The sequence below is a fragment of the Nipponia nippon genome, unplaced genomic scaffold (assembly GCF_047370975.1).
Source record: "Nipponia nippon isolate SJK-2023a ecotype South Korea unplaced genomic scaffold, ASM4737097v1 scaffold_17, whole genome shotgun sequence".
Taxonomy (NCBI): Eukaryota; Metazoa; Chordata; class Aves; order Pelecaniformes; family Threskiornithidae; genus Nipponia; species Nipponia nippon.
In genome coordinates, this window is record NW_028262333.1 from 484,343 (window position 1) to 506,283 (window position 21,941).

General features: G+C 60.8%; 1 protein-coding gene across 2 annotated transcripts in view; it reads right to left on the reverse strand.

The window, feature by feature from the left end:
• Window positions 1-21,941, reverse strand: part of PPARGC1B (PPARG coactivator 1 beta) — a 53,014-nt gene that overhangs the window by 10,311 nt on the left and 20,762 nt on the right. For both annotated transcript variants that reach the window (XM_087754095.1, XM_087754096.1), the window contains exons 2-6: window positions 7,813-7,986; window positions 5,023-5,235; window positions 3,047-3,163; window positions 1,062-2,235; window positions 428-464 (exon numbers count right to left, since the gene is read on the reverse strand). In XM_087754095.1, coding sequence (XP_087610221.1) covers window positions 428-464; window positions 1,062-2,235; window positions 3,047-3,163; window positions 5,023-5,235; window positions 7,813-7,986 — 1,715 coding nt within the window. The remainder of the gene's footprint in view (window positions 1-427; window positions 465-1,061; window positions 2,236-3,046; window positions 3,164-5,022; window positions 5,236-7,812; window positions 7,987-21,941) is intronic.

Here is a 21,941-nt window from a genome sequence, read left to right on the forward strand (position 1 = left end):
AGAAGGTCTTTAGGTGAACCACAGTCCCCAAAAAACAAAAGGAAGCTGAGAAAACCCTGCCTACAAGCAAGCCCTCCCACCACAGCTAATGCCTGACAGAGTAACCCCGTGGAGGGGTGTGAGGGGCAGCAAGGCGAGCAGCGTGCCCTCCCCGTAAACGCCCTGCCCTCGGCCGGGAGCTCTCCAAGCTCCTTGCACCTGAGCAAGGGTCAGCTCCCCACAGCCCCTGCACCTGAGCAAGGGTCGGCTCCCCACAGCCCCTGCACCTGAGCAAGGGTCGGCTCCCCACAGCCCCGCACCCAGCTGCACGGCTCAGTCTGCTCTGCAAAAGCAGCTTCGCTTGGTCACTGCAGATGCAAGCCCAGCCAGACAAACCGAGGTGGCTTTCCAGCCCCAGCGCGGTTCATTTAGCCCCGTGCACACTTACGTTTGTGCGAAGGACAGCGTGAGACACCTGGGTGTTTCTGAAAGGCAGGGAGAGAAGCAGGGTTACCAGAGGAGCTGTGCTCCCTCCAGCGCCCGGGGTGCTCGCGGTGGGAGCCAGGGCCCCTCTGCCCACCCTGGCCTGGTGGGGGGCTGGGGACTGTGGGCTTTGCTGCCTGCAAGCGGCAGTGTCTGCGGGAGGGCTAACACTGCCAGGGCTGAGCCATTCATGCTCACCAAGCGCTTGCGGATAGCTGCGATTTTAGGGCACCAATGCAGTTGAACCCTAGCGCTCAGGCACAGGGTGAGCGGGCAGGGAAGAGGGACCTGGAGGGATGAGGCAGCTCGGTCCCTGCTGGGTTGGCGCTATGCTGACTCCTTCATCTTGTTATAAGGATGGGGAAACTGAGGCAGAAGGCCCCCATGGATTGAAACAGCACCCCAAAACCAGAACAGGGCCCCAACTCCCCATGCACGGGACCCCCAGCCAGCCAGCACATGGGTAAGGGCTCAGCTGTGCTTGGGGCTGCTCACAGCTTCACTGCCAGCTGAGTGCCAGGCGCCTGGCAGGGACAGCACAGGCAGCATGGGTGCACTGGGGAGGGACGGGCAGAGCGACAGCCCCCGGTCCTCCTCACCTGCTTGCTCGAGGAGGGCACAGCGCTGGCTCTCAGTCCTGTTGACCACCTCGCCGTCCCCCGGGGAGCCCAGGGAGAGGGGCTGAGGCTCCGCCAGCGGTGCTGTGCTCCCACTGTCTCCCTCCTCCGTGCCCCCCACCTCCACTTCGGCCGCAGGCTCTTCAGCGGAGAAGCCCTCCAGCGCCGGGCACAGTGCGGGCTCCCTGCAGGCCAGGGTGTCCTGGGGGCCATGGCTGTCCCCTGCCTCCTGGGGGACGGGGGGCTTGGGGGGTGGCTCATCGAGGAAGGAGAGCCAGTGGCCGAGCTCAGGGTTGAGTCTCTTGGACCGGCGGACGGCATAAATGGTGCTCTCCTGTTTGCGGGCCACCTTCCCCGCAGCTGCGCCTGGGGTGGCCACATGCCTCCCAGCATCGTCCTCGAGGCCACCCAGCTCCCGCGGTGCCTCCGCCTCAGCACCGGGGCTCTGCCGCGGCTCACCCTTCTCCGGTGCCATTTTGGCTCTGGATGTGCAGGTCCCACCGGCATCCTCCCCATCCTGGGCTGCTGGTACAGGGGAGAAGGAGCTGGGCGGCCGGGCCAGGGCGGCGTACACAGGCTTGCCCAGGCGATATGGCTTGCTCACGTCGCACAGCAGGTCCCGTGCCAGCAGCTCCTTCAGGATGGAGAAGGATGCTCCGGGCTTCTTGCAGCCACCGGCCACCTGCCAGGCGCAGCCTGGGCGGCTCTGTGCGCTGCTGGGGGGGCCCAGCTGCACGGGGCAGTCCGGTTTGGCTCTCTTGAAGGGGCTGCTGCAGGGCTGGGGCTTGGTGTCGGTGTCGCGGGCAGGCAGCTTCCGCGGTGGCAGGCAGTAGGTGTGCATGTAGCGGATGAGCTCCACCACTGAGTGCATCTCCCCCTCGCAGGAGAACTGGCTGCTGGAGCCATCCTCTGCTGAGGAAGGGGGGGTCATCGAGTCGCCAGAGCTCAGCGAGTCCTCACTGGAGTCGCTGTCATCTTCGTGATGGGCACAGTCGCCTAGGGATGGGTGGCGGTGGCTGCTGGGGCAGTCCTCTGGTGCCCGGGGGGCTTTGGTCTGGGGGCAGGGGGCCGTGGAGGTGAGGTGCCGGTGCAGCTCCGTGCAGCTGCGGCTCTGCGCTTGCGGGATGCTCGCCCTCCTGTCCCGGGGACCCTCCACCTTCGCAGAGGAGAGAGGAGAAAGTCAGCCCCAAGCCCTGTAGCCACAACCCGATGCAAGTACCAGGCATGGGGGGAGAAGGCCCCTGGGCTAATAGAGCCACCCCACATCCTCGAATCCCCCAGTCCCAGCCCACCAGCATCCCGACCTGCCTGGGGGTCAGCCCCACACCCCAGGAGGTTTCCACCGGGCATGCAGGGCTGGCAGCCCAATCACTGCCCCTCTGGCAGCGGGCACGTAATGATGCTCCTTCTCCCCAGGAGGGATTTGCTGCTCTTCCCAGGCAATCTAATTTGCCAGGCCTAATGCACCGCACAATTACTATTAGCCAAGTAGAAAAATCTTTGACGGCAACTTCTGCTGGGTTTCAGGGGATTAGCTTAAGTGACAAGCTTGGCTCTGCAGCATGGCATGCAGCTCTCCCCGGCCGATGGCTCCCGGCTTGGGCCGTGAGTCAGTGGGGAGGGGGGCAAGGGGGTGGCCCAGGGAGCATGCGGGGTTTTCACAAACCAGTGCTCAGGGAAGCTGGGAGAGGCCTGACCCCACTGGGTCCAAATGAGATCGAGATGTTTCTCAGCCCAGCACAAAGCCTGAAGGTTTTGCTGAGCCCAGACTGCAGCCCCCACGCAGACGGGGACGGGAACGCTGCACGCCGCTCTGCCGGCGGTGACGGTCCCCGCCTGTCCCCAGCCCCTGGCCCAGCTCAGCGGCTGCCCACGCTCCCCGACACTGTCCTTTGGTGACCTCCTTTAGGACGGCTCCCGAGAGGTGGGAGCTGGACTGGCTCAAGCTCTGCCTGCCGAGGAAGTACCTTTGTGCAGGGCCGTGCAGGTCGGGACTTGAGGGTCCCTGGGCGCCGGGCGCTCCCGTCCCGCTGAGCCTCACAGCTCGGAGGCACGTGCGATGGAGAGAGGAGCAATTTCTTCAGCTGCAAAGAGAAGTGGCAAGAAAAGGAGTCGGCATCGCAGCACGAGCGGGAGAAAGCGCCTGTGCTGGGCACATCCATTGCTGAGCATCTGACCCAAAAATCGGGGGGGGGTGGGGGAATAAAAAGGCAGGGAAGCATTTCCCACCTCCCTGTGGCTGCAGGGGCAGGTGCCTGGCCACACACAGCCCCGACAGGGGTCAGGGCCGTCTCCGCAGCATTCACCCATGTCCCCAAGGGCCCCCAGCAGGTCAGGGCAGCGGGGACATGAGGGAATTTACTTCCCGGGGTATCCCCGCTCCAGTCAGACACACAGGAGCTGTCGTGGCGTCCAAACTTCTCACTCCATCCATTTGGCCCTTAGGTGACAGAGACTTTACATTGGCAGGAGTGACAGCATTGGACTGCTCGCTTGGGTCCCCGTGCAAGGCTCGTTTGGCCAAACTATCCAGAGAGGGCCTCGATCCATTAACAAGCTTGCAAGGCATTTTGCATACGCAAGCCCCTGTGGGACCTGTTGAGGATCTTCCCCAACACGCTCTGCCAAGCCCACGGGCAGTGGGAGTGGGGTTCTCCCTGGGTTACCCAGAGTGCCGCCACTTCTGATGGCAAGCTTGGCATTACATTTTTCTTCCACTCAAAACCATTTTTGGTTAGGGAAAAAAAAGAAAGCCCACACCCAGCAACAGCATTTCTTATTCCACCCCTGTTGCGCTAACAACCCAAGGCAACACAGCTCAACAGCAAGACGACTGCGTTGGCGCCGGGGCACTGCGCAGAGGAGACAGATCTGGGGTCCTGCGCTGGCCGGCGGGCACAGAGCCCCGGGGCGGGCACGGGGGGTTTTAAGGGGTGACAGAAATAGTGGGTGCCCAGGTCAGGGTCTGCCGGGAAACCTCAGCGGGGGCACCCACAGCTTTAGGTGTGCAGCCCCTGTTGGTGGAAGCGACCAGCACTTTTTCCCCCCCACCCCTGCAACGTATACATCCTATATATACACATACATATCGTGTGTGATATATACCCCCCTGCGCAGGGCGTGGGCGGTGGAAATGCACGCTCTCACCACTGGATGTCACTCCTCCCCGCCACAGCCCCGGCTCTGGGGACACCTCGGCGCCAGGCTGGGGGTCCCGGGGGGGGACGGTGAGCCCCGGGAGGGAGCGGGGTGCCCCTGTCCCAGGGCACCTCCCGGGGCCGCGGGGGTCTGCAGCAAATGCTGCCAGTTAGTCCTGGCCAGGAGGGGGAGCGGGGCTGGAGCCCCCATATTGCAGGGAACAAAGAGGGATGCTCCGGCCACCACATCTGTAGGGACTGGAGGCCACACAGCCCCTGAGGGGGTTGTGGTGGAAGGCAAGGGGGGTCAAACCCTCCCGCTGAAAGCTGGGGGGGGCACGGGCTGTCTGACACTCCAGCCAAGCCCCCTCTGTCCCTCCTGCGAGAGCAGCGGGGAGCTTGACCCTGAGGCAGAGCCGGTGCGAGCAGCCGCCGCTGCCCATGGGCACGGGGCTGGGATGCGCTAGGGAGACCCCCGGGCAGCCCCACGTCCACACGACCGATTAAGGGCAGGTGTGGGTCTTGCCAAAGCAGCCCCCGCCCCTGTGACACCCGCCCCCACCCCCTTCATATATATATTAGTATACACACAGCTTGTTCCCGTGAGAATGGTGATGGAGGTGACAGCAATGATGCAGAACATGTATACGTATACAATACAAGTATATGCTTTGGTATTGACGGTTAAAGAGAGTTTTAAGCCTAGAATGAAAAAATTCAGACCTTTGCTTCCTATCATACCCATGCAGCCGGCTTATCAGGGGCTCATCCAAATCCACCTTAAACAGTAGGAAGTGGGTTCTTACTAGAGACAGCTCATCAAACTCGGGGGCCGGGGGCGGCCCCCCCGTGACCGGGGCGGTGGGTTTGGGGGAGGGGGCAGGCGAGGTGGAGGCATGGTTGAGCGTGTCCCCCTCTTCCATAGTTCGGAAGGCAGCCAGGCCCATGTCATCTCCCTGTATATCATCCAATGTCTCGGTGAGGGCTGCCAGCAGCGCTTCGTTCTCGCTGTCTATTATCTGAAAGGAGCAGGCAGAGAAGAGAGGGGAGTTAGACTGGGCAGAGGGACCGGGGGATGCTGGGCAGGGGGGAAGAGGGTCTGGCACTGCCACACCAGCACCCACACTTCCCAGTGACCCCCGGGGGCCCTGGGAGAGCTTCTTCCCAGCGGAGCACTAGGATGGGATGAGGGGGAGAGAGACCCAACTGCAAAAGGAGCATCAGTCTGTCCCCCTGCACCCCCAGCAGGAAAATAACGAATCAGAGCATCTTCTCTCCCCATAGTCGCCTCCACCCCACCATGAGGCAAACAGCAGCAGATAAAGGATCTGTGATTAAAAGGCTCCTTGCCCAAATCCTCCCGGCTCTGGGCTGCAAGCTCCCCCCAGCGCTGGCTCTCACAGCACTGCTGAGCAGGGTGAGCGCCGCATCCAGCCGGGACGGGAACCCAGGGAGGCGGCAGGCACAGCCCCTGCCCTCTGCGGGGCTCGGGAGGCCCGAGAGGGCACGGCTGGTTATTCGCAGCTCTCCCGACAGGGAAGGCAAAGAAAACGTGGCGAGCCGTAAGCTCGGCTCAGGGCTGCCCAGTGGACAAGAGGGCACGGCCCCCCGGGAGCGCACAGGGGAAGCACAGCCTGGGCTGCACCGCTGGCCAGATGCCACAGCTTGCAACAAGCAGTATGGGGTTTTGTTTTCACTAAAAGCCTCCAAACGCAGGCACTTCCAGCTCGACATGGGCTCTGAGCCCTCACGCTTAAAGCCGGCTGCGCCCAGTGCTCTGCAAGGGACCCTATCAACAGAGCACAGCCCCCAGAATGAGATGGGCCTTGTATTACAGCTCCCCTGATCTATTTTTTTCGGCGAACGGCATGAGCTGGGGATGCTGATGGGACATTTGTGAGTGTCTGGGGCTGCGCTGGGGCCGTGCTGGGCCAGGCAGGGCCATGGGCTGCTCCTGCCTCCTCCCTGCCCGCCGCCCCGACCTGCCCCCTCGGGCCTCTCTTTCGATCCGGGCTTCGCCTCGGCTGATGCACCTCCAGCCCTCCCAGCACCATCCCAGTCCCACACAGCCCCACGAGTCCCCTTCCAGTCTGAAAATATGGTGCAAAAGCCCAGAAGAGGATGCAGAAGCTGAGGAATGGCTGAAGTGAGCCAGGAGTTCCTTCTTTTTGGTCCTCCTCTATCACATTCTGAATGTAAACCATGTCCAACAAGAAGCAGGCTACCATCAGCTACAAAATTAGCGCAGGGGTAAATTCAGGCTCGCAAGGAGGACTGTTGACTGCACACAGCCTCCCTTGTTTCTCTCATCTTGTTTGAAAATTAAATATCTTTTGTTCCGTGCCCTAACCTTGCTCGCAGTTACTAGAGCAGGCTCCAGAGAAAGGCAGCAGGATGCTCCATTTTTGGCTCCCTTTCTTTTCCTCCTGTTATTGGCACGAGACCACTGTGCATGCAAGTTCAGCGGGATACATTTCATCATACTCCACTGCTCCTAATGGGCCTGTCTTTTGCATTTCTTTTCTGTTTATCTTTTCCCCAGGAAGTTCAGCGGAAAATATGCATCTCGTGATGAAGGTCCCTCAGCTGGACTGGACCATTTTCAAGCACAGCATCAGCATAGCATAAAAGCCAGAGGGTTGTTATTATGGCCAGGTTAGAAAATATTGGGTTTTTTTTTTTTTTTCCTTGTTTAAATACAACTCCTCCTCCCTCCCAAAACGTAACCGAGTTGGTGACTAGCAGGCACCAGTGGGTCGCAACCTCCTTGTCTGAGGGGGTAAGGGCCTGGGTGCTGCTCAGGAGGGCACGGCAACCCCTGCCCCCAAGGCCGGGGCACATCCAGGGCACAGCATGAGCTTTGGGAAAGGCGAGCGGGCTGCCCAGCCTGCTCTGCCCCGGTCCCTGGGCAGCCTCTGCAGCTCCCTGCCTCCAACCTGCCTGCGCTGTGCTCACAGCCCTGCCCTGGCACCACAGCTCTGCAAGACGCTCAGCTCTCGTGCGAGGAGAGGCAAAAACATGCCCAGGGACAAGGACCAGCCCTGCCGGTGCCTGGGAGCATCCTCTGCCCTGGCACCACTTTGTACCGCACGGTCCCAGGTGCCAGCACAGTGATGGGGCTGTCCCAGGGCCACGGTGAGGAGAGAAACCAAGCCGCCCTCTGCCAGAGGGACCCCAGCCCCAAACACAGGGAGGATGCCAGAGCTGGAGAGCTGGGGGAAGAGGCTGCTTTCTGCTCCTGGGAAATGAATAAACCCGCCCCACACCACAGCCCTGAGAGCCCCGCACTGCTGCCCCGGCACACCCTGCCATCCCGGGAATCGAACGGGATGTGCTGTGCACCAGCTGTAATTCCCTTTTAATAATATATCATAGGAGGGCTGGCTCAGCAGCCCTCCTCTGCTCATCCACCTCCTCATTAGCCTTACTCTGCTTGCTCCCTTTACAGCCGGCGTGCAAATTAATGGAGCGCTAATCAGCTGGGGAGGAGCTATTAATAGTTGTGTGGGTCCCCTCCTTCCTCCCCCCTTCTCCCCCTCTCCCGCCCTCCCCCTGCCTCCGTCCTTGGGTCTGCTGTGCCAGGAGGATGGGGGTACCTGGAAGAGCTCAGAGTCGTCGGTGCTGTACTGGCTGGAGTCGGTCTCCGAGTGCTCCCCGCACCACTGCAGCTCACTGAAGCAGGCGGCCGAGTCGAAGTCACTGGCATCCAGCTGGGATAAATCAATCTCAGGGAAGTCAGAGTAGAGGTGCTCCTCGCCAGACACCTCGTACTGAGGAGAGAAGAGAAGGGCGGTGAGCCCACCGCCATGCCACAGGGGCAGGCAGCAACAGGCAGCAGCAACCACCTGCAGAGACGGCCAGTCTCCCCATGTGCCGTTGCCTCTGCTCAAGCCCATTACTCAGACCTTCTTTCGAACCAGCTTTGGCAAGTGGCTCCAGGAGCAATTACACGACAGTGGAGAGAACCTCTTCGCTGCCCATCTTGCAGATCAGTTTGCACAGCCTGGCACTGGCACTGCTGGTTACTGAAAGCCGCCCTGCAATGGCCACCAAACCCCCCCTCTGGCATCCTGCGCTGTGGCAGGCGTCGGAACAGCAGCATCTGCCCAGGAAGAGCCTTGTCCCCTCCGGCGAGCAGAAGCTCAAAGCATAGCATGACTGCAGTAAAGCTGCTGCTGGTGCTCTTAGGGGAAACTGAAGCCATTCCTGCCTTCAGTGCCCTAAGGGTGACATCCAGGGTTATCCAGCTGCCCTGGGGATCAGCGATAACAGAGCGAGGCAAGAGACTTGGGCGCACACGAGACAGCAACGCACGGGGCCAGGCTCGGGTGGGCGGCCTCACGCCCCGTCAGCATGGCTGCTCTGTACCCCGTCCCCATCCCCGCCACGTGGCACTGAACCGCTCGGGGACAGTTCCTCTGAGGAAGCTGCACGTCCTGCACACCCTGGCCCCGCATCGCACATGCAGGATGAGAAAAACAGCATGTGTCTGGGTGCACACAGGGCGATGCGAGCTCTAGGAACCGAGCTAAAAATCTCCATTTAACCACAGAAAGCAGCGGGGACCTGCCTCGCTTCTGCCCGGCTCCCAGCCGCTGCCCGGCCACAAAGCCCCACAGCTGCATCCAGCATGCGCGGGAGCAAGGGCTGGCACCGGCATGGCCCTGCCTGCACTGCCACTGGCTGCCTGCACCGAGCCCTCGGGTCGTGCTTGGGTTTGTCCCCAATATCCAGATTCAAACACGGAGGGGAAAGGTCTGGTGCAACTCCTCCCGGTATTGGCTGCCCAGGGGGAGTTTTCTGGTGATGAGGGAAGCACGTTTATTTACAGAGTAAATGGATTTTGGAGCAGGCAAACATCTGAGCATGTGAGAGAAGCTGCAGGGGCAGGAGAACGTGGGAGCCTCCCCTCCTGAAGTGCCCTGGAAGGGTCTCCTCCAACGCTCGACGGGAAGGAAAAGGGATTTCAAACTGAGCTGCAGGAATGGAAAAGACAGTGTTTTACATTTTCTCTTCTCTTTTTTTCTTTAATTGGAATAATCTGGGATTATTGATTGTGCTCCCAGAGGCTGAGGAGCCTGAGTGCCAGTGCTCCCCACTGGGTTTAGGATACCCTGTGCCACAGCAAAGGACACTCCTGTGCACACACACACACACACACACACATCCCCCATTTTGCATTTCTCACTTGCTTGCTGCCCCGTCCCCTCCCAGGGGTGGCAAGGAAAAGGTGAGCGGTTTGGAGGACACAGCAAGGGCAGGAGAGAATGGCTTCACGGCCCGATAGCGAGCCAGTGCTGTGTCCCAGCAGCAGACCACCGTCCCGGCCGTCCCCACGGCCGCAGCAGGGCTGGGGGCTGCGGGGAGCTGCTGACGCTGCCCCAGCCACACCGCTGCAAGCAAATCCCACGGGGGGTGCGGTGGCTGCCCCCGTGCTGGGGGATGCTCCCCCCAGCATCCTCCATCTGCCCTGCCGCTGGAGGGAGGTGTATCAGGTAGACATCCACGAGCGTGGTGATGCCAAGTATATTGAGCACAAAATAAGGTCTATGCAACCCCCTGAATGGCTCTGGGATCCGGATACTCCTCGTGGGCCCCCCGAGGCTGGGGCTCTTCAAACCTGCCCTGCAAAAACCTTTGCTCCCCGGGTGGTCAGAGCGCATGTAGCAGGCCAAGGGTCCCTGTCCTCATCACTGCCAGCTCTGGGGGACACAGAAGTTATCTTTCCCCCAGCTCTCCTGTCCTCTCAGCTCAGGGGCATCCTGGGATGCTCTGGGATCAGACATCCTTTGGCCTTTCAGATATGTCCCTTACCTGCTGTGGCTTGTCCCTGCTTTCCTGCCACTGCTCTTGTGCCTGCTCCAGAAAAAGTCTTGCAACAACTTTGGCTCCCCCTTCTCCCCAAATCTTCCCATGGGAACACAGGCAAAGGCTTTTATTTTTAGAAAAGCCATACATACATATATATATGTGTGTGTCTGTGTGCGTGCGTTCAATTAAAAATAGCAAAGCAGTCAAATTCTCCTGTTCCTTTTGATATGCCACAAGGGAAAAGATCCTGGTGCTGAGATCACAAGGAGCAGCTGACACCAGTGCTCGGGACGTCTTTTGATCAACTCCACAGATGTGACATGTCCCCATTGGCAACAGGGCTGGGTAAAAATAAACTCCTGCAATCTAACGCTGCTGAGCTGCCCTCTCTGAGCACCCCGGAGGCAGGAGTGCCCCGGCCCTGCCATGCTGCATGCAGCTGTCCTGAGGCAGTGGTTGGCAGCAGATGCTCCCAGGTTCACCGCTAGCACAGGTCCGGAGTGCCCAAAAACTCCGCTCTGCCTGTGTCGGTCCCCCTCCTCCTTGGAAAAAGCAGGGAGAGCCTTTGCTCAGTGCAGCCACCCACACGGGCACCCGGCACGGCATCCCAGCGCAAAGCTGCGGCTCCAGCCAGCCCCCTCTGCTAGAAAGGGTCATTTAACTGGCCCAGCCACTGAGGACTTAAGTCTCTGGAGGGAATCCATCACTCTGAGCACCGCTAGCCCGGCACTGAGCACTGAGAGCAGAGCCCCTCTGGGCTGGCCAGAGGGGCAGGGGAGGACCTGGCCCCCTGCCCAGGTAGGGGGTGGCAGTGATGGGGAGGCTGCCTGTGGGCACTGGACCTCATCTGCTCCGACTTTCCCTTTTCCCACCCTTTGCATTTCCTGCTGCCTTGGGAGAGGAGTGAACTTTTGTTCTAATTTTACTCGGGAGTTTGTAGGAAGATCAGCCATGGGTTCTTGGTGTGCAGCCAGAAAACACCCATGGAGACATGCTCAAAAATTCAGAGGCATCCTCTAGCCCAGACACCTGGCCCATGCATGCTGCAGTGTGGCCACAACCAGAAAGCTGCCAGCAGCTTGCCGCAGCTTGTCTGATGAATCCCTGCTCTGGGGAAGAGGGATGCCCAGGCAGCTACGCGGGTGCCGCCGTACCACACACCTACATCCTCTGGGGGAGCAGAAGCCCAAGCCTGGGCACCCGCTCTGGCAGCAGGAGCACCCCGCAGCAGCACCGCGTGGGCAGCTGCACCTGAAAGCCAAAGCTAAAAGGTGGAGGGCATTTGGGGGAACAGCCTCCATTCAGAGACGTCCTCCTTGGCTTTCTTTAAAGCATGAACCAACTCTGACCTCAGCCCTAGCAGAAATGCAATTGCAATTACAGGACAAAGAGGCAGCTGATACTCGCATGTTGCAAGGAGCTTCGCCTCTGCAGAGGCTTTGCTTGCTGGGAGGACAGAGCATTAATGGTTCTATTCATTTACTGCTGAGCTCAGACAGCCTTTCCCCATGTGAAGGATTTGTAACTTCAATTGTGGGAGTAGGGGTTGCACCAAGAGGCTGGCAGGGACCCTTGCACTCAGGGTTTGTGCATGTTTCATGCCCCTGCTGAGGCTGGCCGGATTCCGCAGCAGTCGTGCTGTGCGGGCCCAGGGACAGCCCGGAGAGCAGGAGGGGTCAGCGCTCGCTGCGGCCGCACCGCCCTGCTGCCAGCCCCACCATCCATGTCCACCATGGCAGAGCTGGCAATAGCGAGAAAACACGAGGGAGCCAAGGACGTCCAGAGGTCACCTCGCCAACTCTCCTGTCCCAGGGAGCCCCGGCCGCACCTAAACGCTTCCAGACAAGTACCAGCAGGGCCTCTCCCAAAGCACTGCGGGTGAGGAGGGGCCGGCTCCTCTCCCAGCCTGCGCTATGTCTTCTCCTGGAAACCCCACGTGAGCAAATCAGTCTAAGAGCTTCTGCTGGCTCCTTGGTCAGCATCTCTTTGTCTCCCGGGGCTGCAAACAGAAGGGATCCCAGGTGCTCTGGGGACTGCACCCACCAGGGCACCTGCTGCTCCGACTCCTCATCCTTTTGCAAAGCCCCTGATCTTTGCCCTTCCCAGGGCAGCGGCAAGGCAGAGTAGGACAAGAAGCTGGCATGGGGGTTAGCTCCGTCTCCCTGCCCGATCGTGAGAGTGGCCGATGCGGGCAACCACCTATAGTGTCCCCAGCAGCTCCGGCATGTGTCCTGGGCTGGACCTGCAGCAGAGCGAGGGCAGCCACTGGCTGGAGCCACATCCAAGGATGCCCCATTGAGCACAGCTCAGTGCTGGCCCCCGGCGCCGTGGGGCGGCAGGTGGAACAGTGCCCCTTTCAGGTCTTTCTCCGGCTTTGGAGCAGCATTAACGCTGGCATGGGAGCACGTGAGGTCTTATCTCTGGAGAGCCATGAGGTTCCTCTCCAAGCCCAACTCTAATTCAAATATTGGACTAACGAGACAGGAAATGTTTTCCTCTTTTTCAGTGTCAACTTGGGCTCCTCAGACTACACCCCCTGGTCAGCAGGGCTGGAGAGGCTGCCTGGGGCCAGGCGGCGGCTCCCGGGGGCAGCCGCACCCAGCGAGCCCACGAAGAGCCGACCTTGGCTCCACGTGTGTGCAGCCAGCTTGCCTGGGAGCAGGCAGCGCACGGCCCTCCTGCCTGCCAGCCTGAAAACAGGCACCTGCCACCCAGAGTTCAGCAGCCTTCAGGCAAATGCTGAAGCTCTGAGGTTTTGCCTTCCCTGCAGCCTGGAAAAGAAGCAAACGGGCGATGCCGCCTCCAGACACTGTCTTGGAGGAACCGCAGCCCTGCTGCCAGGCAATAGCAACCTAATCCAGGACAAGCAAGAGAGCTCAGCCGGCCATTGCCCACGGTGCTTAACTGGCTCAGAGGGGCTGGGGTTGGGGCAGTGACCGTGACGAAGAGACCTGCAGGTCCTCTCCTCTGTCACACCCCCAACAACAGCACCAGTAGAAATTTCCCTTATCTGCAAAACCCCTGGGTCCAGCCCCTTGAAGTTGCGGCCAAGTATTTTGCAGCGAGGCTCCGCGCGCACCGGGCGATGGCAGACGCATTGTGCTCATGCTTAGCGAGGCTGCAAAAGTTTCAGCTTCTGAAGTCTGCCGGCGTGGAAGCGCTGCTGGACGGGCGCAGCGCCTTCACAGGAACTTAATCCTGTTTAAGCCTGGGAGGCCAGATTTGCATTGCCGCCTGCATACACGGCCCCAGGATGCTTTGCAATTGCCTTGTCGCTCACATGCCGCTTTGCTGTACAGAAAAAAGGAAGGAAAGCAGCAGCTCCTCGGAGGGGCTGAAGGAACCGGACAGAAACAGGCAGCCCATCTCCTCGCCACGGAGCCGAAGTGGTGACTCAGCCCCGCATGGAGCCTCCTCCCTCCCCACAGCCGAGTTCCTACCCAAAGCACTAAGGGATAAATATACATCCACACGCGCTGGAGACAGCGCCCCAAATTAGCCAGTAGCGTCTAGGCTGGGACTCAAACCAGCAGAAGGTGAGAAATGCCGAGAACATGAAGTGCCAGCTCCTGCCAGCCCTCCCTCGGCAGCGCGGGCAGCACGGGCAGCACCTGCTCCCGGTGCCTGCGTTCAGGGCTGGCCGGGGAGTTTCCTCCTCCTCACCCTCACCCCAGGCTTGTCTCTAAAAAGGAAAGAAAATCCTTGGGCAGGGGTTTTGGAGAGAGCCGTCCGGGCCTATCAGGGAAATCCGCAATTACAGACTGCTTGAAACAGGGATTATGGCCATGCAGGGAGACAGGCACCGCGCAGCTGTTTGACTGCGATGACCTCTCCCCTGGGCAGGCGGCAGCAGGCTGGCTGGTGCAGCGGTGGGCACGGCTGCCCGCCCCGCTAGCTGCTTTGGGCAGGCGGGAGCTCCACTTGGGCAGGCAGGGACGGGCACCTGCAGACCCCCAGCACCCTCCCGGGCCACCCCAGCACCGGAGCGGGGAGGTGATGGGGGCACACAGCCACCGCAACCCACGCCAGGGCCAAACCCAGCCCCGTCCCCCCCCCGGGGTGTACCCTGCTGTCCCCACGGCTCCTACCCAGGGGACACGGTCCCCATGTGGTCAGGCCACCAGCACCCTGCGGGGGGCGAAGCTGGGTGCTGCCAGCCCCTTATCATCCCCAGGGACGTGCCAGCTCCCTTCCAGCCCAGAGGGACCCGTGTGGGGCAGGTATCCCCCCTCCGGTACCAGGGAGGAGGGCAGAGGTGGGGATGGAGGAGAGAGCTATAAATAAATGTAAACACAGCAAGGAGGCACCTGGCCAGAGCTGTGAAGGTCACCAGAGTGTGTGCCAGCAGATAAGCACCCCCCCCCCCCCACTGGCATTTGACAAAATGTCACTGTGAATGAGGTAGAGGTGGTATCAGGTTGTGCCTTGGCCCGACCACCCCTCGCCACCCCCTGACATTTATAGCCTGAGAGCCCCAAAGCGGAGGGTGAGCGGTCCCTCCTTGGGAGGCAGCAAGGCAGAGGGGACCCTGCCTGCAAACACACCGATGCGACCCGCAAACGCACCCATGGGCCACAGTGGAGGCAGGCGCGAGGAGGGCAGAGGCTGCTGTGCAGCAGCAGGCTGCCGCTCCCTCATCCAGCTCCCCAGTTTGGGGGCAAAAGGAGCACAGGAATCTCCCAGGCTCCCAGGTCTGCAGAGAGGCGTGCAACACCTTGCTGTCCCGCTAGGAGCAGGGCATTTCACCCTCTGCACTCTGTTGATTTTTAATTTTTTTTAATTTCTACTGATCTGTTTTAACAACTCAGCCCAGCCAGCAAGAGGCGAAACCAGCACTAGCATTTAAAGCCTGGACAAAATAAATAGCAGTTTGATCCTTTCTTCCACCTGAGCTGCTCAAAACCAACTGCTGCTCGTCCGCATTGCTGCGGCACGTGGGAGCCGCCATGGCAGTGCCGGGCCCCACGCCGGGTGCCCCGCACCGACGTGCGTGGAGCAGCCGCCCTCCCGACGCAGCCCATGAAGCGCAGAGCGGGCAAGGGGAGGGGGCGCAGGCAGCGCCAGGTCCCCGGCCCAGTGGCACCAGCAGGACGAGGAGTGCTCAGTGCCAGGCTCTGCGCCCCAGCCCCGGTGTGAACATGGTCTCGCTCGCTGACTTTTGTCTTACATTAGCAGGGTGTAATTAAGATCAACCATGAGATGCCAGTAATAGGAAATATTAAACATTAACTGCAAACAATAAACATGAACTTGCCAGGATATCTTTGATATGGAGGAAAGATGGAAGAAATTGCACTAAACTATCGCTGAGTCACAGGATAGAAAAAAGGAGCCTGAGATACAGGTAATAATGCCCTGAATAAACAACACTCTGCTGGAACACTTCAAACAAAGGTGCGTCGGGTTTAGGAAGAAGGGCAGCAGCAAAGTATATCACAGGTTACAGAGCTGCACGTTCACACTATACTCGACAGCCGTTTATTTGGGCTCCAAATTACAGAGTCCACTTTATTTCTGCCTGAGCTCCGGGACGGGCCAGCCCAGGGCTGCAGGACACGCTGGTGCTGCAGGAGAGCCGGGGAGACCCCGCAGCCCCAGCTGCCCCATGCAGAGCCCAAAGCACGTCCCCACTGCCGTCACCTGCTGGCACCGCTGCCGCTGGGGCAGCACCACCAAGCACCAAGCACGGGCAGAAAAGGAGAACCGATGGTTGTTTTGCCCCGTGCAAGGAGAGGGAGCAGCAGGTAGACGCAGTGGGGAATGGGCAGCTCCCAAAAAGGGACGCTCCTCTCTCAACACCAGCTAATGGAAACAGCACCTGCTGACCGCGGCTGCTGCCAGGCACCGTGCTGTGCCGGCTGCTGCTGCTGCCATGTCCCCGGGACACGGTCTGCCAGGCAGAGGGCTGCCTGGGCAGTGCCAGCATGCTCGGGCACACACAGCATACTGATAACAGTGTCTCCCATTGCAAGAGAAGTGTGACAGCTTTATCTTGCACCCCTCAAGCCAAACAGCAGCACCCCATGCCAACCCTGCCAGCAGCCAGCCTGGCAAACACCGCCCACCACCCGCTGATCCCGGCACAGCAGAGAGCAGCACCCCCAAATATGCACGTGCCAGCAGCTGCTGCCAGCCTTGCCCCAGTCACTGACGAGCGCTCCTGCAGGCAGCGGGGCTGGCACCGCTCGATGGCATTAGCCAGGCAGGGCACGGGTCTGGTCCTGAACCCTGGTAGTGTTTTCTACGAAATTTCTTGTTATCTGCCCCAAAACCAAAGGCGTGACCAACAGACAGCAACCGGCATGTGCTGAGCTGGGTACAAAAGCACAGTGGGAACTGAAATGTCCCATCAGCTCAGGAAGTCTCCAGCCCTGCCATGAGAACCCCTGGCCGTGGGGAGAGAGGCACAGGCAGGAGCAGGCAGAGGCTGCGCTCCAGCACGATGCTCACCTCCTTGCTGCAGCATTCCTCCAGCGAGGCAGCACAGCCTGCGCCAAGCAAGGACGGAGCAAGAGGTGGCACAAGCCCTGCAACCTTGAGAGGCTCTGCACAGAGGATGCCCAGCGGGACAGGGAGCAGCGGGGGCCGTGGCTGAAGCCAGCGGGGGCATCAAGACCCCAAAACTCGGGAAGCCCCAGGAGTCGGGGTGCCCCGAGCTCCAGCCAGGGTGGTGGCACAGAGGGGCCAGGCTGTGCCGTGGGAGGGGGCAAGCGCCTGACTCACTAAGGAGCTGACTATTAGCCAGCTCTGCTGGTCACAAAAATTCCCCAAGATGGCAACTCCCTCCTTTTGAAAGGAAAGCATGAGGGAGCAATTATTTTCAGACCTTCCTCTTCTGATGTCCTGGCAGCCAGCAGCCACATGATGGCTGTGGGCAGAGGGACTCCAGCAAGGAGGCTCCCCCAGGGTCAGGGTGGCTGCAGGGGCTGGAGGAGGAGCAGCCCTGCCCCTGCCCTGCTCCAGCCATCGGCCCCTTTGGAGGTTTGGTCACCAGCTCGTGGGCTGACGGGGCTCCACGAGGCCCTTTCTGTTCAGAGGATATTGCAAATGTCCTCCCGTGGTGCAGCCCTTCCCAGCTAACACCAGTTCAGTTGCATGGGCACTGTCCTCTCTGCCACTGGTAGCTCTTCACCCCTGTCAGCTGGCTGCAAGAGCAAATCCCTGCCAGGAGGCAGTGAGGAACTGCCCCTCCAGCTCGCCACACTACGAGTGAGGTTGAACCTGCAGTAGCACAAGGCGGAAAGCAGAGCTGCTGCCCGCAGGGAGTATGGCAGACATCATCATGTCGTGCCACACCGGGTTCCTGCTCCAGGTCCAGGGCTGCACAGGCTGCACAGGCGAGCCCAGCCTCAGCCGTGCTCCCTACCCGCAGCCACAGCCTCGGGATCTTCCGCGGTGTTGTGCTTGGAAAGCCCCCCTTGGCTTTGCCAGGAGCCACAGCCGCAGCCTGTTGTCCGAGGAATCCCTGAACTGCTCCTGGGGGCTCGCACAGGCAACGTGGGGAAGTTGGGAGGCTTTCGGGGTCCATGGGCAGGCAGCAGGGAGCAAGCGTGCCGGCGGGGCAGGCTCTCAGTTGCACCGGAGCCACTCGCCCCACGGTGCCACCAGCTCTGGGGTTGCTGCCTTGAGGCTGTGAAATGACAGGGGAGGCCAGCTCGGGGTGAACTATCATTACTGAAATATCCTCCTCCCCTGGCTTGGGATACCAAACACAGGGCTTTCTGGGTGGCAGCTAGCGGGAGGCAGCGGCTCAGCACGCAGCCTGGCTCTGCCGCGCTCGGCAGGGGGGCTGTAATTCCCGGCGCATTCTGGCACTCTGTGTCAGCAGCTCTGCGGCTGTGAAACGGGAGCTGAGGTTAAAGCCAGCCCGAATCCTACCCCTTTACATACAGGGCTGGTGAAGAGAACCTGCTGACTGCCGGACACCGCAGCCCAGTGTTATCCCTCTGCCAGGTCTGTGGCCGTCACGTGCAGGATGCTCTTCACCTGCCCGAGTCACCGGCGCCTTTTTGGACTTTGCTGCTGCTCCCATGCAGAGCAGGGACTGTCCGGGCAGCCTGTCCCCCGCTGGGAGCACTCCCAGTCCCTTTTGCCAGGGAGGCGGCAGGCAAAGGAGGGAGGAAAGCATCTCTCCTGCCTGCTTGCCTGCAGGTTTTGTACCAAAAGGACCCTGCCTCCCCTGCCACAGAAGACAGCGCGGTGCGACGCACTGTTTGGTGCTGCTGCCCGTGCTGCCGGCAGCAGAGCACCATCTTAGCGCTAATCAGGACGATGCGGGAGACAGGGAAGGTTCAAGCTGGGGTTAAGAAGGCGCAAGGAGGATCTTCCCGCATTAGCCTGACCTCCCAGCGGGTCCAGCCCCGACGCTCTGCTGCCACAGGCACACTCCAGTGCCGCGCCGTGCCCTGCCGGGGTCAGGGCACCATCACCAAACCCGACCCACTGTGACTCTCAACGGACCCTTTCTCCTGCCAGACACCGGCTGTGCTGGCCCTCCTGCCAGGGGGGCTTTCGGGGAGGCCCCGCTGCGCCCAGTTCCCACGTGAAAAATGAAGTTTTCAGCTGGAGGCACAAGGCCTTGAAGTACAAAAACCGCTGTGGAAAGGGCAAAACTGCTCGGATCTGTCCACACCCTCCCACCAGGCCTGTCCATGCGTGCCCAGGCCCATATCCCAGAGGGGGTGGAAGCGCCAGCCCTGCCCAGCCCACCCTGCTGCAGAGGAACAGGCAGCGCTGCCTGCGCCAGCTCCTGCCTGCTGCCCTGCACGAGGCCCTGGCACCCCATGGTGTGGCCTGCTGCCTGCCCCTCACTGCTCCCCATCACCAGGGTCCCCTGCGAGAGCAAGGAGAGGGGTCCCCCCCTCCCCTTCCCCTGAATCGGGGCCCCCCTCCTCTCCCGCCTCCAGCTAGGCCCATCAGCCGGGCACTGCAGTCTCCCTGATTAAATTGCTGCCCATTTTCTGCACAGCGTCTGGAGATGTCCTGGCTGGAGGAGACATGTCACCACCCGGCATGGTCACCGCTTGGCTCTGCTCCGGCACAACTCTGCCCATGCTCCCTGGGAAAGCCAGCGCGGGGAGACCGGGGCTGCCTGGGCACCGGCGGGCAGGCACGGCGTGGCACTGCTGCATCTCTGGCTCTCCCAGGCAGGGCTGTGCCAGCCTCAGCACCCCAAAAATGCAGAGAGCCAGCACAGCTGCATCACTCCTTCAGTGACTGAAACCACCTAAAAAAGTGGTGGGGAAGGGGGATGCCAAACAGCTGTGCATTTTCCAGGTGGGCATCATCAGTGCTAGGAAATCACCAGTATCAACTGACCAACAGTATTGATGCTATTCCAATTATTACAGTGGGGAAACTGAGGCACAGGAAGGTGAAATGAGAGCAGGTTACAGCAGGTCCGATGACCACGGGCTATGTACACAGCTCACAAGTTGGATGGCGGAGGCGTGATCCCTGAGCAGCACCTCTGGGGCTGCTGTGCACGCCTGCTGCACTTTCAGTAGCACAACCTGTTTCGCCTGGGGATTTCCCAGTGCTACACCAACCAACACAAGGCTTTGCTGTGCCTGGGTCGGCACCGGAGCACTGCTGGTGTCCCAGAAAGCAGCGGGTGTCCCAGCCAGGCCACCTGCCCCCAGGGACCCAGGGCTGGGGCTCTGTTCCCACTTTTGGCTCTGCAGGGAGCATTTCTGGGAGCTGCAGCCTGGAGCCAGCGCTGCCAACCCGGCTGCTCCTCCGAGCTTTCCCCAGCATCAGGACCAGGCGCTCCCGTCTCCCCCCACCGCAAACAACTGACTCACCCCAGAAAGAAACTGCTCAGAGATCTCCAGATAGAAAAATCCCTCCGAGGGCAAAACACTCCTTCAAGAGCACATGCAAACCCAGGCGATCACCCACATGCACAAAGCTTCACACTATTCCAAACTCCCCACTGCAAGGGACCACACCTTTCCCCTCCCCAAAACCCCAGCCCGACAGGCTCCGGCGGGGCGCGTGGGAGCTGCACGCCCAGGTGGGGTCTGCCCGCTCCCCAAGTGGGGTCTGGCTTGGGGCTGGGAGCCCTCTTTCCTTCCCCCCAAACCAGTGGGAGTGAAGCCCACAAACATGACTTCCAGTGCTTAAATCAGACCCTTTTACCCACTTGGTGTCCTGCACCAGCTCCTCACAACCCTGCCCTGAGCTTGCCTGCTCCCAAGCCTTGTCCCTCCCCTGTTTTTGACCCCAGCTAGTCCAGACCTAAAGCCAGAGACCCTGCGGGCAGGCTGGCTTGAAATCCAGGTGTGAAATCTGGATCCGACAGCCTGGTGCCTAGGAACCAGTCTGACCCCGCATCCGCCTCCAGGTTGGGAGCATCAGAACCGAGGGTCCTCTCCAGTGCACGGGAGGCCACCTCTGCCCTGGCAGCGCCATGTCCCATATGGGCCTGAATCCCCACACAGGACTCGCAGGGGTTAAGGGACCTGCTTGGTGTGCCACCTTCATACACTTTGAACGGTCCCAGTGCCTGGCAGTGGCTCCCCAGTCACGTGAGCAGCTCCAGTTACCCGCCCCGCCACAGCCTCTTCGCCCCGCTTTTATCCCCATCCATCTCCCCACTCCACAGAGGCCATCCGTCTCTCTCAACTGCCTCCGCTCCCCATGTCGGGGGCTGCCGGGTGGGACTGCAGCCAGGTGTCCTTGGGCAGAGCCTCCAATGTCACCTTGGAGAGGAGCACCATGGCTCCAGCTGGGCAGCGGCAGGGAGGCAGGGCAGTGAGCCCCGCAGCTGTGCTCAGCATGGCAGCGGTGGCAGAACCCTGCCCGCTCCACACATGCTGAGCCCACAGGTGAAGCTGGCTTCACACCCTCCCGCTGCTGCCCGAGGGGAACGAGCCACCCCTGCACCTCCGAGCCCTTGGCAGCGCAGGCACGGCATGCAGCAAGCAAAGCCCTTGGCCTCTCCATCCAGTGCTCCACTGCATGTGTGATTTCCAGCCGTGGGCGACCAGGTGGAGCCACGCATCCCCAGACCCGGCTGAGCTGTGCTTGGTTATGCAAACCGCAACAGGATCTGTTTCAACTAGTTGGACTGCTGCCTGGCAGTCAGGTGCCTTCCTCCTCCTCCTCCCAAAATGACTGCCAGTCCCCCGCAAGCAGCTGCCCAGGCTGCCGCAGGTGCCTCTGTCCCCACGCTGGACACGCCGTGCCTGCCACCAGCAAGGGGCTTTCCCTCCCTGGGGTGCCCCGGGAGGTGGGGGCAGGCGTGGGGGCTCGCTGTCCCCCAGCACAGCACACTGTTATCCCCCAGCGCAGCTGTGAACCAGCCCCGTCAGCGGGTTTCACAGTCCTTGAGGTGTCCTCAAGTGTCCAAGGCACAGCGTGCACCACGGACAGCCAGAGGAAAGATTGTCCATGCGCAGCTCATACCGACACGGCACCCATCACACCCAGCTGGGAGCAGGGAGCCAGGGCTGTGCAAGCCCCAGGGTGCAGCAGAGGTGGGGTAGGGGCTGTTTGCCCGATTGCTGGTGTGTTTTGCCCAGCACTGCGGTTGTGCTGGGATTTCCCACCCTGCCTGCATCCTTGTGGGATGCAGAAACCCAAGCAAACTGCTCCCTGTGACCTGCTGTGATCAAAATTTGCAGGGGTTCAGGGAAAAAACAGTCAAAGTGCTGTGAGCCACAAAGGAGGCCTCTGGCAGAGCTGGTCACCATGTCTGTCACCAGCTGGCTCAGCCACACTCGCACCTCATGGCAATGGCTCAGTTTTTGGCTTTGCCTGGAGAAACTCTCCCCAGGCTAGGAGGGGAGAGGAGCCAGTGCGTGGAGAGCATCTGCTCCAAACAGCCTCCGACACATTGCAAAATGGGGGAAAAACCCCAGATCCAAGCCCCAGGCACCCTCATGCAAATCTCATCCTTCCCAAGGCGGTA